General features: G+C 41.3%; 2 protein-coding genes across 2 annotated transcripts; both read right to left on the bottom strand.

The window, feature by feature from the left end:
• Positions 1–1295: 1295 nt before the first annotated feature.
• Positions 1296–8208, bottom strand: htr3a (5-hydroxytryptamine (serotonin) receptor 3A). Its single transcript, XM_023407665.2, has 9 exons — positions 7845–8208; positions 6674–6837; positions 6414–6458; positions 5265–5374; positions 4988–5157; positions 4126–4286; positions 3628–3838; positions 3020–3256; positions 1296–2727 (listed from the first exon to the last, which is right to left on the bottom strand). Exons 1-9 carry the CDS (start codon positions 7912–7914, stop codon positions 2426–2428), a joined length of 1470 nt encoding a protein of 489 aa, XP_023263433.1. The 5' UTR covers positions 7915–8208; the 3' UTR covers positions 1296–2425.
• A 2122-nt stretch (positions 8209–10330) lies between these two features.
• Positions 10331–17408, bottom strand: htr3b (5-hydroxytryptamine (serotonin) receptor 3B). The gene is made up of 9 exons (XM_023407666.2): positions 17375–17408; positions 16364–16527; positions 16035–16079; positions 15557–15666; positions 14571–14740; positions 14034–14191; positions 12204–12414; positions 11330–11536; positions 10331–10932 (listed from the first exon to the last, which is right to left on the bottom strand). Exons 1-9 carry the CDS (start codon positions 17406–17408, stop codon positions 10667–10669), a joined length of 1365 nt encoding a protein of 454 aa, XP_023263434.1. The 3' UTR covers positions 10331–10666.
• Between the last annotated feature and the right edge of the window lie 96 nt (positions 17409–17504).

The raw sequence follows: 17504 nt of genomic DNA, 5'->3' as shown, positions 1-17504 counted from the left end.
TGACTTCTCTTCTTTTTTTTTCTTCTTCTTCCTTTTTAGATTTTGGCAAAAAACAAAAACAGGAAATGAGAGAAAAACTCGCACTGTGAACGGGTTTGTTGGAATTTGCTGCTTTGGTGTGACTTTGATCTTATTTTTTTTTTGGGGGGGGGGGTATTAGGAAGGAAGGGGCAGTGGTAGGTGAATGGTTTGTCAGGATGGTAATGTGAGCAGTGAAGGGCCTTTGTGTCGCGGCATGAGGTCTCAGTGGTGATCTTTGACCCACATATCTGAAGGCCGGGTTCTTCAGATTCCTTGTTCCTTGTTTTAAAATGAGGGTTTTGATTTAAACACTGATTCTCTTTAAAGCAGAGCAAACAAATCTGACATGGAGTCGTGGTGGTGGATAGACATAAAGAAGTGCTGCCTTCGACAGATGATAAGTCACAGTAATATTACCCACATACACATGAATGCACCAGTTTGAGAGTCTCCTGAGTGGATGGTTCCCAGTTCAGCCAGACATAATGTTATTGCAACGACAAGGAGACATACTTCAGCTCGGCGGGAACACAGGTTGGACGGTTTTAAAACAACATCACAGCAACATTTCTTCCGTGTCTGATTGGAAAACGTTGTTGCATGAATATTTACTGAGAGAGTCCAAGTGGTTAGAGCGAGAAAGACACAAACGTCCACACAAAAAAAAACGAACAAAAAAAACCATTCGGTATCATACATGTGATGAGAACATTTCAAACATATGTGAATACCAAACAAAAAAGGTTCCACGTCTGAATTCAGTGAGGAAATCAATTAGCAGCATCTCTGACAGGATACAGACCTCACTGACGGTGCTGAGGGAAAACTGATGTGGTTGCACATGGTGCCATCCTCTGGCCGCTGTGGTGAACTGCACCAGTTTACACAACAACTGAAGCACCGAGTTCTTTATTAGAAACACCTGCTAATTCATGCAAATATCCGATCAACTGTCATGTGCAAATGAATGAATTTATTCCCCTTGTGGACATTTTTTAACAAATGTTTTTAGCAAATGCTGAAGAAGAAAAAACGTGTGGAAAACGCATGTGGAGCAAAAGTGATTAAGTGAATAACTTATTTCGGATCATATGATTTATTGGCTCATTTTATTTTTGTTCTTAATGTGATTGTGTGACTTTTTAATTTCTTGGCTCTCATGGCTTTCCAGAAAAAAAAAAAAAAAAGTAAAGAAAATGGTCAATGATTTATTTAGTCACTGAAAACATTAACTGGTCAGGATGAAACACATTTATTGAAACATGATTATATATGAAGTTTTTTCTTTCGTTATGAAGAATTACATTTCATCTCCTCACGGCAACACACTTACATTATATATACAGTATATATTATATATAATAACATTAGATTAAAAACTATTAAATATGTTGCTGTATAGAGAAACTTTTCCACGCTGAGTTACAAAAATGATATTCAACATTTTAATACAGATTTTATTATAAGGAGGTGACACATTAAAGTTAAATATTGGCCTATATTTTAAAGATAATTATAGTTTGAAGCTTTACAAGTTTCCACCATTTTATATACAGACTTCTGATTTACCAGGACGTGAAAATAAACAAAATTAATCTCTTTAATTATCTATGTGAATATCAATAAATCCCACATTCAACGCACAGGGGCATAAAATCCAATGTTTTCTTTAATTTACATGAAGTGCAAAACAGCTCATTATGTAGTAATTACCTCGCTGCAATTAAGTCCTTATGTATTAATCCATGTACTGTTAATAGATATTTTAAATAGTTAACAGATATCACACTGCTCACCGGCCTCTCTCTCAGTAACAAGTTTAACTGTTTCCTGTATCTTCAGAGCTGCACAGGTTTGACAGGTTTGACCGAAGGAGGTTTTTACAGACAGATATTATCGTGTTCAGATGGAGGGACGCTGGAGTCAGAAACACCTGAGCTCCTGAGCCTGAAACAAGTGGAGTGTGTTTCTTCTCTGCTGCTGTTATTAGTACTTAATATGAAAAAGGAAAGTGTCCTGAACAGACACTGGTGTTTCATGTTTGTTGTTATTGTTTTCTTTTATGAATAATACATTAACATGGTGTTTATAAGTGTGTGTGTGTGTGTGTGTGTGTGTGTGTCGGGCTGCCTTGGTCCGGCCCTGAAGAGCATCTCAGATTTCCCTCGCGGAACTCAAACTCTCTGATCAAAGCTAAATGATGATAACAAACCCAATTGGTCACTTAACCTTTGAATGTACAAATGCCCCAATTACAGGAACCACCTCCCCTGCTGCATTACTTTACGTGTGCCTCCCTGTATCCACTGAGCTGCACGGGGCATGGAGCTACTAAGTCTGGCCTCTTAACTTCCACGCTCTACCTGCTGAGCTTGTGTCCACATGATCAGCACAGCGTGAGGACTCAGGCGACCTGCCACACTGACCACAGCGTGCCCAGGGTGATGCTGTAGGCCACCATGGCAACCAAGTAGACTCTGAAGAGCAGCACGTCCAGCACGTAGCCGACCTGCAGCCACTCCTTGGCGACCTCCCGGCACCTGTCCCTCTTCTCCAGGAAGTGGCGTATCGCTGTCACCTCATGCAGGATGTTGTCCATGACGGGCGGCGTGGGGTCCCTGGAGGGGGGCAGGCCGAGTCCGAGCAGCCCGGCTTCTCTGTCGTGCCGTTGGCCGATCTCGCAGGTGTGGTGGAGGGTGCACTGGGCTGCAGGGTGTTAAAAAGAACTTGAATTTATTACTGTTGCAGCTGTGAGATTAGCAAACATGTCAGTGTGTTGTTGGGAGACTATCCTCCCTACAAAACAAGCCCGTGCGTCGACTGTGCGTCACCACGGCAACAGGTATACGGACGCTGTTTCAGGAGACACAACCGTGACTCATATCAGAGCGACGAAACATGTAATTGGAGCCGTTTGTTGGTCAATTTCTGGTATTTATTCACTTTTTCTTCAACCACAAAGGGAAAGTAGCATTTAGCTGTAGCATTTGTACCGTACCAGTCCCATAGCTGTTTTCCTTGTAGTGCTCCAGGTCGGACGCCTCGGACGACAGTCTGGAGCAGAGGCGGTGCTTCTTGTGGATGCAGAAGAGGACCGGCGCTCTCTCCAGCACCAGGTACTTTACCCAGTGGGGGACGGGGGGCTGCAGGTCCTGCTTGTGGACCAGACGCACAATCAGCACGGTCTCCGTCAGACTGATCACCAGGAGGGCCATGCAAACCACGAAGTACACACCTACAGGGCAGGTAAGATGAGACCAGGCGTTTGATGATGATCGCCTAAAGCAAATAGTACAACATCATTTTCACACTACTTGATGAGGGTAAATGGTGATGCCTTTTTTTGGGGGGGGGGGGGTATTGCTGCTCCTTCCACCCAGTGCATGCTGGGAAAACCTCCAGCCCTCCAAAATCCTGAAATCAATGCTTGAATTTGAGTTCACTCTCACCCTCACCGCTCTGTCCCTGCGTGTTTGTCCTGCAGAGTAAATGCTGCTCAGTAACATTATAGTTTACCCGCCTTAGTTCAACTTAGAGGCAGAATAAGTTTCCTGGCTAAATACTCAAACAACAAACTGCTGGTAAGAACTCATGAACCACAGTCACCTATCAGCGGCGTTCCTATGGCCGTGGCGGGCAGAGTGTCAGAAACAATGATGAGGAAGACGGAGTATCCCAGCAGCAGAGTGATCTTGAAGGAAACCCTCTCTCCGCTGTCTGGTGGCAGATAGAAACCAACGATGTCCATCACCATCAGGAAGATACTGGGCAGCAGCAGGTTCACAGTGTAGAACAGCGGCCGCCGACGGATCACCACCTGGGAAATGTAGTTTTATGGTGAGTCAGAAGTTTATCCATCTGCCCTTTTTCTTCTGTTTCCAGTTTTTATGCTAAGCTAGGCTAACTCCAGCTGTGTAGATGGGAGGACGGTGCAGAACCGGGGAGTCGGAGGCTGTTTGCTTAAACTTAGAGGTTTAAATGTCGACAGAATAATAAAGTGAAATGATCCAATTTGTGAACAATATCAAAAACAACTAGGAAAAGTGGTTCACGGTCGGTGAGGCAGGACTGTCGTAGATTTATGTCTTAAAAACACACACTCACGTGGAACTTCATCTCGGCGTAGTAGTCGTCGTCGTCCACGCTGAAGCTCTTGTAGTTGGACAGCACGTGGAGCAGCTCCCACTCTCCCTGGTTCATGAAGACGCTCTTGTCCTCCCTGAGCTCCTCGGGGCTTCGCATCAGGGTGATGTTGATGTCATCAACTGCGGATCGAACACAATGTTGGAAGCAGCGTGAGTCGGTCATGGCAACAAGTTACCCTTTACCCAGCGCTCTGCTCTCAGAGCACATGTCACAGCGGGGGAGACATCTTGGATCCTCAGAACAGAACAATTCTCCCGTTCAAGTCTTGATGAGGAGAGTTGAAGAGAGGCTTGGATGTTATTTTTCCAATGCCGGTGGATATTTTTCACCGTTTTAACAGGATGACATCAAAAGATATTTGTTTAGAATTATTGCAGACCTTGTAAGTCTGATTTATTTTAGGCATTTCTGAAATAATTCCTCCATGTGAAAAATGAATGTGGGGTTGTCATGGATTTCTGTCAAAGCTTCCTTAAAGGATGGATCTTATTTTTGTAGCTTTGTTCATCTTTTCCATCAGTCACGCTGAGACTGTGCGCACATAATAATACCAAACGTCAAATCCGAACCAGGAAAGATGGATGTTTTACGACAGACAGTTTGGAAAATAACTGTTTGGCTAAACCTGGGAGTTTGTTTACAACCTGTCTTTTTTCCCTGTGATGTGGAAGTGTGACCATGATCTCAGCTAGTCACTTTCTTAAGGTCACTGCACTGATAGAAGAACACAAAGACGACACAGTTTCAAAACAGGAGCTTTTTAAAAACAGATTAATAACGTCGGACAAGGTTTCAAACCAACAAAGGGAAGTTCACTCACTGGTGTGGAGCCAGCTCTGGAAGGTGAGGCTACATTTCTGCACATCGAAGGGGAAGTTGTAGATGTTGAGGGTGCAGGCTGTGACAACCTGGATGGGCTTATAGTTGCGCACCAGCCCGTCGTGTGTCACGTAGACATAAGGGATGTCCGGAGACTTGCCCACATCCACACTGCAGGTCGACAGACAGACACAGACAACAGCAGATGCACAGAGAGTAACAGCAGAGTAACAAACAACTGTGACGAAAGCAGCAGCAGCAGCAGCAGCAGCTCTTACAACTCGTTGATGAGGATGTCCGGCACCCACACGTTGGCAGTGGGAATGGAAACCTGTTTGACTTCATCAAAGTCTTCCGGGTTCCAGACCAGGAATTCATCCGTCCACGACTGAAACATCCAGAGAACAGACGAAGGTGAACGAGTCAAACAGCGTGAAAATATTAGAAGAAACAGTGAAAAATTTAAACGACCGTCTAAATCGACTAAAACTAATGAGTCCGAGTTCGCCGATACGAATGGATAAAGTATTGATAAGTCACGACCTTCCTTATCTATCTATATATTTGTCAAACAAAACTGTTCTTTGGTAAGTTATTAACATTTTGCACAAGTCTATTAAAGCACCAATCAGTGTGTGAAATGTTCAGAGGAGGACCAATCACATTCCACCTCTTCACTGTGTCACTAACTGATCTGTGAGGTTAAAGGTCGAATCTGACCTCATGAAATGTGATAACAGGATTTTAGGACAGACTTTGTTTCAGATGCGAAGTAGTTGCCAGTTTGAACTCTGTGAAAAGCTGATTTTTAACATTAGCTGAGCGCTAACGCTTTAAAGATACCTCGCTAATCTTAATTACATAACGACAGCACTTGTGATTTTGAGATGAGATTTTTTTTTTAGTCGTCTGTTGCTCGCTCTTAACTGGGTTTGTCCCCGTGTAATTTGTATTCTCCTGCAGAAATACACTGATAACGGGGATTATATTCAAGGCTCAGACTCTCAATATTTGTCCAAGCAAGACAAACAGCACAACACAACAAGGAATGTAAAGCAGAGAAACATATTTTTTCATTTTCTTTGCAATGTTTTGAATTGAACTGTTTCCCTAGAGAGTCCTTGGTTTCAGACAGCACCTTATAATTACAAGCAAAAGATACATTTTCAGAATTACAAGGTTTTATTTCCTCTGTAAGAAAGTGATAGAAATGTGATATGACATATTTAGAGTGACGTTAGGAGGGTGCGTTATTTTATTATTTTATTATAACAGAGACGTTTTTCTCGATTAGTTTTGTTATCTGAGATGTGAAAAGACTTTGAAGCTTAATATGTCAAACCCACTGAGAATGCAGAGAGACTCTTATAATTCACAGTCATGAGATGAGTTATAATAAACCAAAGTGTAGTGTTCACGTTACTCACTTGTCTGTACCACACGTATGTCGTCAAAACCTGGTTCTTCTCATCCTGTCGTGGGAGACAAGAAAAGAATCTTGTTGCTGTCAGAAATAATAATTTTCATACTCGTCATATGGCGACAGGAAGTGTTATGAGGACAGTCTCTATAAAAACCAGCTGCTAATAATCTGCACATGTTATTGTATTAATCTGATGTAATTTGAATTATAACCCCGTGACGCCTCGGTGATGTTTGCTTGTATGTGCAGTGCAGTTACACTCACCACGCTGAGGATAGAGTAAACCATGAGGTCTATGGCCACTATGGTGGACGTCCTCCAGTCTTTCACCGGTCTCACTCCTTTCTTGTACCCCGCACTCAGGAAGTCCGACAGGCGCACCAAGGTGGCGTTGGCGAATCTTCCCGTGCTGCTGCCCAGTTTCTTAACTGGAAGATTCACAACACATTCATGTTTTACAGTGTATAAATTACTCTGACAGAATAGAGGGATTTTTAAGTCAATTAAAACATATTGAAATACATTTATTTATGATTATAGGCATATGTGTAAATTAACCACAACTAAACTTAATGGAGTTTACATCATTTATAAGAGGACTCTTCACTGAAATGCTTCTTGTTTTAATAACATCTGGCTAATTGGGATTTAACACGAAATGCCTCTGAAATATACCCAGTAGTTAAGTGTTAGTTTGTTAGTCTTCACTTTTTGAAATCGTTATGGATGTACAGATAAATATATAAATGACAATTTCTTTTCAAATTAAATGCATGAATAGTTTATTTGTGAAATTGTGTTGGTGATTTACATTCTAATGAAATATATTTAATAAAACTAACAGTGTTTCAAGCAACATTATGTTAATAAAATTCTATGTGCTACACTATAACTTCATCTGATCATTGTAATTAAAACCTCTCTGACCAAATAAACACATTTGTAATAATGTAGTAATTTGTCACAATAATAAAAACTCACACAGCCAAACATACAATCTGCTTTTAATACATTTTGTTGTTTTGTTCTTATCATTTCTGACAGCAGTGCTTTTATTTAAATTCAGTTTTGGAGACACATAAACTTTAATGTTATTCTACATTACCAGGCTGATTAACTTTCAAATACTCAGTGAATGTTCCCTGTTTTTCACACTAATGCATTTGGAGTAAGTCACTTTTACAAACATCTCAGTTGTGTCATTTCTAATATAAATAAAAACTGACTAAAAAAGATGCTGCATAGTCAACCTTTAATCAAAAAGAAAAAAGTCCTGTGAGTCTCTTTGACTAACTGTTTATCACACAGACAAAATAATCCTCTCCAACATCTATGATTTCAGATTTTTCTGTCAAATAAGAGGGAAGGGACTTTTAGGTTGACAGTTGGATATTTAATGGAGTGTAAAAAAAAAAGAAGAAATAAGCTGCTGTACCTGTGCACGCATTTGATGCTCCTTGAATCAGAAGGAAAACAAGAGTCGTCCAGGCTGGTGAGAGTCTCATGGCGCCAGTTCACCTGTGTGTTTTCCTCCTCTTCCTCCTCTTCCTCCTCCTGCTGCTGCTGCTCTGATGAAAGGCCTGACACCGTTATACTCCATAGCCATCCGCCACATCCGTCAGTTCACCCACGTCCACTATCAAAACCTCGTTAGTGTCACTCAGCTCGTGAGGGCGTGTCCATCCGCCCCGACGCCACGCCTCCTTGTTCCGTAAGGCAGCAGCTGGCTGTGAATCACATGATGCATGGAGCTGAAAGACTGCAGAAACACCAAGCTGGGACTCTGTGACCGGATCATATATCATGTCTAATTATGTAATGAAGCAATGCACCAACAGCAGTGTGTTATAGTGATTATCAGTTAAGAGGCTGTTAGACAAGAGTGTCAACAGCTTGATATCCTGGGTCACATAAAGCCGGTTTCACTTTATTTTCTTAACGCTGAAATACAAAAATATGGAAGTTCATGAGTGTTAGTGTTAAAATTAAATTAATTAATCAAATTTAAAAGTTAATTTGACGACACAATTTTAATAAAAAGCTGTTTACATGCTTGTAAATGTTTATATTGATTGATTGTTGACTGTTACGTACCGATCTGTCATGATCTGCCCCTTTAATGACTCTTTCTTTGGACTGTTGTTTATTTCCTTGTTTTTATTTTGAAATACTAACCTTGTGTGTGCACTGTTTGTTTTACTTCCTGTCTTTGTCCAGTTTCCCGCCATTTTGATTGCCTGCCCCGCCCTAATGTGTTGCACCTGTGTCTTGTTACCTGCTCACTTTGACTCCTCCTGTTTCTGTCTCTTACTCCTTTTTTATTCTTGAGTTTTCCCCTCAGTTTTTCTGTCGGCCCAGATCGGATTTTTTGTTTCTCCTGCAAAGTAAGAGTCTTTTCTTTTCTTGGTTAAATAAGTTTTAGAACAGAAGCAGCTCTGCTTCACTTGTTTGTATTTGTTAAACCTCTTTTCTCTCTCTGTGCAGTTCTGTCCCAAACTGCTTTAAAACTCAGGAGACAAATCAATCAATATTTTCTGATTCTCAAGATATTTTTAGTTTCATTCATGTTAGTTTAAATGGCCTATAGATGTATTTTGTGGTCTGCAGCCTCCGTGTGCTGTCAGCTTTCTTTTTAAATTATCTACATAGTAATTTGCTGATGCGCTGATTTCTTCTGCAGAAATAAAGAGGGCAGGTTTCGACTCTTGAGGCTTTTATTTTCACTTCTCTCGTGTTTTATCTTCACAACACAATATATTAATGCGACACACAAAGGCAATAAATGAACAATTACAATCATCTTGAGATGACATTCATATTCACAACAAAGCGAAAAACACTGAAGCTTGAAGTGAGCATGCAGAAACCACTGGTTACCTCAAAGAGCCGGTAATGAGGCACTGACTTAACATTTATCCACAGCTCTGTTGCATAACATCATGTAACCAGAGCCACTGGAAAGAAGAGGCTTGCAGACACTTTGTGAAAATTGCATTAATATGGATCTTTCCGCCGGTAAGTTTCCTATGACGCACTTTTGATATTCTTATCACGACTATTAAGAAATCAACAGGGAATAGAGACACAGCGGCTGAGCTCTGAATGGGTTGTATTGATCTATTTTGTGGCAGCGGGATGGAGATTAAAGTATGAATACGGTATTATAACATCACACTGGCACTGAGGATTTTCTCCAGAGAGCTGCTTTATTATACAGTATCTTTGAGAAAATCTTCACTGTCGGGAAAAAACATGATAACAGACACAATACAATAATGTCTCTGTGAAACTATGATGCTGCTATAGTGGCAGAGCAGAATATTTAAGGATAACTCTATTTTCAGACAACTTCAAATATTTATTTATTTATTTAGTTGTTTAGTTTTGGCAGTCATCTGTCGGTTTTAATATAATTTAACTCACCAGTTTGATAGATATGATTTGTGACGATGACATCACCGAAACATGATCATTCCCAGTCAAACATTTTAGACAGAGGAAGTTAAAATTAGGTAAAATGATCAGCTAAACTGACCTCTGTAAAGGTTTATCACAGTTTAAACACCAACTTCCTGCTTCAGCTTCGACCGTACAGTTGTTCCGTGCAAGTAAGAATTATTACATCATCCAAATGAAGAGATTATTTTAGTGCATTATTTTAGTGCTCAGAGTTATTCATTTGAATAACGGCAATATTCAATATAAAGTGTGTTTTTTTTTTTGTTTTTTTTTTTATTGAATTCTTACAAACTTTCGTCAAGGAGAAATTAAATAGGATCATGCAGCGTCTTTTTACGCCTTTTGTCCGTCCGTCCGTCCCATTCTCGTCGACACGATATCTCAGTAACACCTTGAAGGAACTTCTTCAAATTTGGCACAAACGCTCACTAGGACTCAGGGATTAACTGATTAGATTTTGGTGGCTAAAGGTCAAAGGTCAAGGTCACTGTGCCCTCACAAAACACGATTTTAAATTTGGTACAAATGTTCACCTGGACTCGAGAACAAACTGATTTAGATTTTGAAAGAAAGACTTCACACAACAATTATGACACAATTGGTTAATATTTTATGGCGGAGGGATACAAGCACGAGGCGGTAATTATAGTATATTTCTGCGATCTGCTTTTTTTTCATTGTAACACATTAAAGCTTTTAAAAGTTCTGCATCCAGAATCAGTGTAAATATGATAAACACCAAAAAGCAAGAAGTACTGTACAGTGTTCGAAACAATCAGTAAGTCTCTGAGCAGGCGGTCAGGCGAAGCTCCAGCTGGCCCAGAGCAGCAGCAGAGTACCGGCGTACAAGGCCAGAACGAACAGGTAGAGGCGGAACAGGAAGCAGTCGAGCCTGGAGCAGAGGGCCAGCCAGTCGGCCTGAGCCGACGCCTCGCTGGCCTCCTGGGATAAAGCCAAACGGAGGGACACCAGCTCCTGGAGGAGCCACTCCGGCCCAGAGGGAACATCCTGGAACTCGCTCAGGGACAGCAGATCCCCCTCCAGTGACGGCTCCAGCTCGTAATCTATGAGGAGAACAACAAATCTGGTTTAAAATGCGAACGATTAATACAGATTTACGTAGATTCTCTCAATTTTAAATGAGAACAATCCAAACCAATCGGTGGGGATGGGAACATTTTTATAAATAACCCTGACCCCTTTCCAAAAAGGCTGCTTCTAAAAACTTTGGTATAAAGTTTGTCATTCTCTTTGGTTTTTACAGCGTAAACTTCCCCATAAAGATGAAAAAGTGCCTTCCTTTTTATCCAACACTCTTTCACCCTTGACTCCAATGAGCGCCTCCTCTTTACAAAGACAGCCTTTGATTTGACGAAGCAAAAAAGTAGAAAATGTATTCTGATATTCCCTGTGAGCGGGACATTTAGAAAAGCTCAGTCTTCTGAGCTCACAGTTTTTTACCTCCGGACGGGTTGATGCGGTCGAGGGTTTTGATGGAGGTTAAAGCGCTCTCATTGCTGGGGCCGGCCGAGCCGTACTTGTCCAGCAGGCAGGCAGACACTGACATTTGCCTGACCTCCTTCTCGCTGTGGTGGAGCAGCTTCACCACCAGTATAGACTTGATGAGGCTGAGCATCAGCATGGCCATGCACACCGCGAAGAACACACCTGAATGGAGATGGAGACACTGGCTGTTTCCACGGTCGCCATATTGTTTCAGGTTGCCTATCTATCTATATATCTCAGTAACGCCTCGGCGGAACTTCCTCAAATTTGTCACAAACATTCATTGGGACTCAAGGATGAGCTGATTAGATTTTGGTGACTAAAGGTCAAAGGTCGAGACCGCGATGACCTCACGAAACACGTTTTCGGGCCATAACTCGCAAATTCATCCACTAATTATGACACAATTTGACTCAAATGTCTGCGAGGTTGAAATGAAGTGATGACATTTTATATCCAAATGGTCAAAGGTCAATTTCACTGTGACATCATAATGTTCTGCTAAAACACTTCTGGCCGTTTTATTCAATGCTGCAACTCAGGAAAGGAGAGATTGTGACCACATTTCCTGCAACTTGGCTGGTTGGCGAGTTATCAGACATGTTGTCATTCTACAGGAATTCTGGGTATTGGAGTTGGGATTTGACTTTATTATTGGAGACGAGCTGCATGTTGGAATTTGTTATGTGGGGACAATGCCCTCCGTGGTTGCAATAACAGAATAAACAACAGGATAGAATAGATTGTGCACAGACACAATAAAGGTGACGACAACAAAACTAAAGAAGAAAAATAAAGAAATGAACATTAAAATCATCAAATGTCGCACCTATAAGAGACGTTCTGACGGCGGTGGCAGGCAGCTCATCCGTCATGTTGACTCTGAAGACGGTGTAGCCCAGCAGTATGCTGATCTTGAAGGCGATGCGAATGCCGCTGTCCGGAGGCAGATAAAAGCTGATCACATCCACCAGCATGAGGAAGATACTGGGGATGAGGAGGCCCACCACATACAGCAGGGGGCGCCGGCGGATCAGCACCTGGATGGGCGACGGGGGAACAGGGAGCTGAGATCTGATGGGTCACTGTGAGACGCACTAGATTTGAGAGGTGTGTCGTTTTGCTTTTTGACAGAATTGGTCTGAGAATTAAAAATAAATAAATAAATAAAAAAAGACAATTTTCTTGAAAGACATTTTTGTCATGTCACAGTAGGAAAAGCACAAGTGTAAATAATAGAATTTTATGAAGGCTGAGTTGCCTCGCTGGCTCACTGTCACACTGTCATGCCTTACTGGGTCGTTTGATTAGAATGGAGCCATTGTTATTCTGTGCTTTTCCAACTATGACAAGTCAAACGCCTGCAGTTTAAAAGGTCTGTGGAGGTAAATGGAATTTATTTTGTGCTGTTCATGAGGCTGGAGGAATACAACATTTAACAGCTTAAATGTTTTTTCTCCCCTTGTTCTGATTTTTTTTTTTTTTTTGTGGTAAAATCATCCAGTGATCCTTCAGCTTTGTCTTGTATCTTTACCTCACCTGACAGATGACAAACACAGTTCATACACTCTGAAACCACTGACCTGTAGAATATGATACAAAGACTGTGAAAATGGCCATAAAAACACAATTGAATCAACAAAACAACAGCCAACAATCAGCTGTTTATCTGGAATCAAACAAACATTTAAAAACGACAGGAATCTTTTATTTAATTAATAAATTTTAAACGTGGACTTGAAGTATTTTGCGCCTCTTCTTTATCTGACGTAGCCGTCGTTAGGACAGTCACAGCGGAGGAGTTGACTGTGATTGGTTGTTCTCCTGTGATGAACACAGTGTACGGTCTGTCACAGTTTCAAAATAAAAGAAGTCATTCCACTGACTAAAAGCTCTGTTTTCAAAGTAAGAGTACTTCATAGAAGAGTAGTGGAGTAAAAATACTCAACAGATACTCAAAAAATATATTTAAGTAAAGTACTCAAGTAAAATACTTTCCTACTGTCCACCCCTGATTGTTACAACTGAATATAAATGAGGTTTTCTTAATTGTGCTGCAGTTTCACTTCAGCTGTCTCCTGAGTTTACTGAAGGCATACAAATGAGTGTTCACTGGTATTTATTGCATCGTGTAGATAATATATGGATGGATGTGGTTATTTGTTTGGTCGTTAGTGTTTGAACCATAAAACTGTCACGTCCAGCATTATATGTAAATATATGTATGTGTATATATATATATATATATATATATATATGATGTACCTGCTCTTAGCAGCAGAGCGGCGGTGTAACAATATCTCAGTGAGCCATGAAACGCACCATTACCGAGGAGCCTTCGCTCTTTGAGCTGAATAGATAGCAACCCTCCCCGCTCTCCACCTGCACCGGGCTAAGGGGCCATTTTCCTCGCCACTAACAAGAAGTCCATTGATCAGGCAGCCACTGAGACAGTCTCATTATGGTTGCTCGCCCTCCCCTGTCCGTCACCCCCTCGCTCCCTATCTGTCTCTTTACGTGCCAGATACAGCCTCGGCCTCATCGTCCGGCTTTAGCTCACTAGCCCGATCCATGAAGGCACTGGCCAACAGCTTTGTACTTTACAATTCGACCACACAGACGGTGCAAAGGGAGGGAGTGGGGTGGGGGCGGCACATACATTGAACTGGATGTGTGCGTAGTCGGTGTTGTCCTGGTGGATTTGCCAGTAGTGTGAAGGAATGGACAGCAGTTCCCATTCTCCGTCGTTCATGAACTCCCTCTTATCGTCAGCGATGGCCTCCGCGCTCCTCCACAGAGCCAGGTCTATTTCCTTCACTGCAGAGGAGGGAGAGATAGTGAAGGATAAAAAGATAAGAGGAGGTGGGAAAAGAAACAAATAAAAGTAAATACAGGAAGGCAGTACATATGTTCATCACTTTTGCCTCACAGTCAGAGTTTGTGTGTTTTATATCAGTTTTCCTTCTTTATGGCTGGAAGACTCAAGACTCGGCTGTTGCTTGTGGTTGTAGCTGTTAATTTAGCAGCGTCACTCCTCGTCTTAACTCTCAATCCTGAACCGACTTCATGTCAACTCCACTGGATGATGAAGACAATTGAAAGCTCTGATATTATCTAGTTGCCTTTGAGTAAAGTTTGAAGGTGTGTCACCTGAATTCACTGTGTTTTTCCACCACCTCACAGGTGGGAAACAGACCTGAGTGAAGCCAGCTGCGGAAGGTGAGGCTGCAGTTCTGCTTGTCAAATGGGAAGGCGTACATCTCCAGGCTGCAGGCCAGCACCACCTGCATGGGCCGGTAGTTCTTCACGGAGCCGGAGGAGTTGACGTAAACGTAGGGGATCGGCGGAGACTTCCCCCCGTCCACGCTGGGGACCACACACACGAGCCGGAGAGGGCAGGTAAGGTGAGACACGGAAAACAGAGCAGAACATGAGACCCCGTCACGCAGGCCCACCTTTCACATCCTTACCAAACTATAGAGTATATATTTTATCACAGGTACAGATCAAATGGGATTGATTTTTTGAGTATTTGAAAGAAACACTTCTGTCTCAGAGTCCAAACCCAATGTTTGTTGTGGGGAAGTCATATAACATATAACTGCTATAGATTTCTATAGCAGTTATATATTATATAACAGCTCCGCGCTGACGACAGCCAGAGTCGGACACATATTGTTTTCAGGTTGTCCGTACCTCCGTCCCCTTCTCATGGACACAATATCTCAGTAACACCTTGATGGAACTTCTTCAAATTTGGCACAAACGTTCACTAGGACTCAAGGATGAACTGATAAAGGTCAAAGGTCATGGTCACTGTGACCTGTGATATATATGTATCTTGGTCTTGATATCATGGTCTTCGACTACAGTGAGGATAACAGGTGCACAGTTGTGTAATCACCTTGCTGAGCTGATGATGTTAACAAGAACACTGTTGTCACTGTTGTATATTTAGTTTGCTGCGTCCTGCTGTTCAGTCTTCCAAATTTGTACTCCCAGGAATTTTGATCTATAGCGTACTCTTCGCTGAGGAAGGCCTGGTGTCTGTTTTTATTTTCAAATGATTGTACTTATAGTTGCTTTAATACAAGGATTCAGTGTTTGGTGCTCATGGTGGCCGTTCAGTGGAGGTCAATGACTGAGTGCTGAACTACAGGGTTCACGTCACTACTCTCTTACAATTCACTAACGATGACATCAGGTATCCAGATGGCATCAGACGACAGTGAGATCTCATTGATGCCATCAAACTCCTCCGGGTCCCAAACCAGGAACTCATCGGTCCAGATCTGGAAACAGCAGAAGAGGTGTGTACTAAAAAAATATTATATGGAAAACATATTACTTACTTTAAGACAAAAAAAAATATTGATTACATAATCTATTCCAGTCAATACTACATAATTTAAACGAGGGTTATATTCACAAGACTTTCTGCATATTTAAAGTAACTTCTGAATTAATAGCCACTGTATTGCATGTTAGAAGCTGGCAGTGTAAATTACATGAGGCAACCAAACTCGATTCCTGAGAAGGTTCTGTAGGTAATTGAAGCTGTTTTAATTATAAAGATATGGATTTTATAGAAGGGGGGGGGCTGGTTGTTTTCCTTCAGATTTACAACTATAAACAAAAAGGACAATTAGAGGCCACATACCTGTCTGTACCAAATACTTATAGTAATGCTCTGTGTCTTTCCATCCTGGGGAAAAAAAAGAGTGATACTTTTTTAGATCAAAACTATTATATAAGTATAGATATTAAAATCTATAAAATACCATAATGAACACTGGAATCTCAGGACAGACACTTCAAATACAAGTTTCATATATCTGGCCTTGGATGGATCCACAATGAGACTGAAATAAATGGTTTTACATATTAATTAGAAGTTATCGGCGCTTCCCAACCAGCAAGAAAAACAGAATTATATCAGCAGTGTGAACAGAGTTTAAGTCCAAAGTTTACACACACACACACACCCACCACGTCAAGGACAGACTGCAGTATGAGGTCTATGGAGACGGTGGTAGCGCTGGTCCAGTTGTGAACGGGCCGAACTCCACAGTCGTATTTCCTCAGGAGGGTCCTGGTCAGCTGGTTCAGAGCTGACCTCTTCGGCTTCTCCGGCACACATTCAGACAGATGAGCTAGAAGTGAAAAAGCTCAATCACCGACAGCGAGGAAGTGAGCAACTGACCGGACCTTATTTAAATGATCACAGCTGTAAGGAGGCTTGTTTAATAGAAAGTAGTTGTTTTTTTTTTTAAAATTACCACAGATTAATTGATACACAGATAATCAGGGGTTCATAGTATTAAAGTACTGGGGTAGTTTATTGGATTCTGAGGATCGAGGAAAAATATAATCAGTCTGAGAAATGGTGGGTGAGGGAGGTGGGGGGTGGGGCACTGTGGCCCCTCTGCTCATTTTTAAGCTGGAGCCTCTTGCCTGATTAGTCCAGTGTTTATCAGTTGCTCAATACAAAACCATACAGAACAAAATGATGGTAAATGCTGGATGTATTGATAAGTATTGTGTAAGGCAAAATAAATTACAAATTACCTTTTTATAGCTTTATAGCTATATAGATTTTTTTTATGCAAAAATATGAATTTATGTGTTTTTATAATGGTGGCAAAATAACTTTCTTACTTTTACTTTAACTATGCATTAATTATTGCATGTGCATGTTATTGATTATGTTTAATTGTCATGTGAAATTTGAAAAATAGACCTTCAAAGTACTGATACTGGATCTGTAAGAGAGCGGCACTGACCTGTTGTAAGTAATGGAAGAAGGAAAGCAATGAATCGTGCAGAACTGTCACACTACATGTCGTTTAAAATGCCATAACTTCATTTAGTAGAAAAATTCACAAAGCAAAAATCCTTGGAACAGGTCATTTCTGATTTTCAAATAAAATTTTCACAGTGTAAAAGAAAAAAAAAAGGAACCGTATGATCATCGTCTTTGAGCCAAGAAGAGCATCTTACCTGAGAACAACAGCATCAGCCAAATGAGAGACATCAAGCTTAAAAATAAACCTTCCGGGTTACAGCTGTTATCCAGGTGTCACATCCAAAAGTCTGCTCTGTTTACACCAAAATATCCACAGTTTCATCA

This window comes from Seriola lalandi, unplaced genomic scaffold (assembly GCF_002814215.2).
Source record: "Seriola lalandi dorsalis isolate HSWRI2012SDOR001 ecotype SW California unplaced genomic scaffold, Sedor1 jcf7180002054343, whole genome shotgun sequence".
NCBI classification, from domain to species: Eukaryota; Metazoa; Chordata; class Actinopteri; order Carangiformes; family Carangidae; genus Seriola; species Seriola lalandi.
Note: the sequence above shows the minus strand (reverse complement) of the source record. Positions and strands in the feature narration are given on the sequence as shown.

Coding starts and splice junctions, on each gene's coding strand:
- htr3b (XM_023407666.2), bottom strand. CDS start 17,408: ATGTCTCTCATTTGGCTGATGCTGTTGTTCTCAG. Junction 11,537..12,203: donor CGTCAGAACGTCTCTTATAG/GTGCGACATTTG, acceptor ATCTCCATTCAG/GTGTGTTCTTCGCGGTGTGC. Junction 10,933..11,329: donor CCGCATCAACCCGTCCGGAG/GTAAAAAACTGT, acceptor TTCTCCTCATAG/ATTACGAGCTGGAGCCGTCA.
- htr3a (XM_023407665.2), bottom strand. CDS start 7,914: ATGAGACTCTCACCAGCCTGGACGACTCTTGTTTTCCTTCTGATTCAA. Junction 5,375..6,413: donor CATACGTGTGGTACAGACAA/GTGAGTAACGTG, acceptor TGGATGTTTCAG/TCGTGGACGGATGAATTCCT. Junction 4,287..4,987: donor CCAGAGCTGGCTCCACACCA/GTGAGTGAACTT, acceptor TTCGATCCGCAG/TTGATGACATCAACATCACC.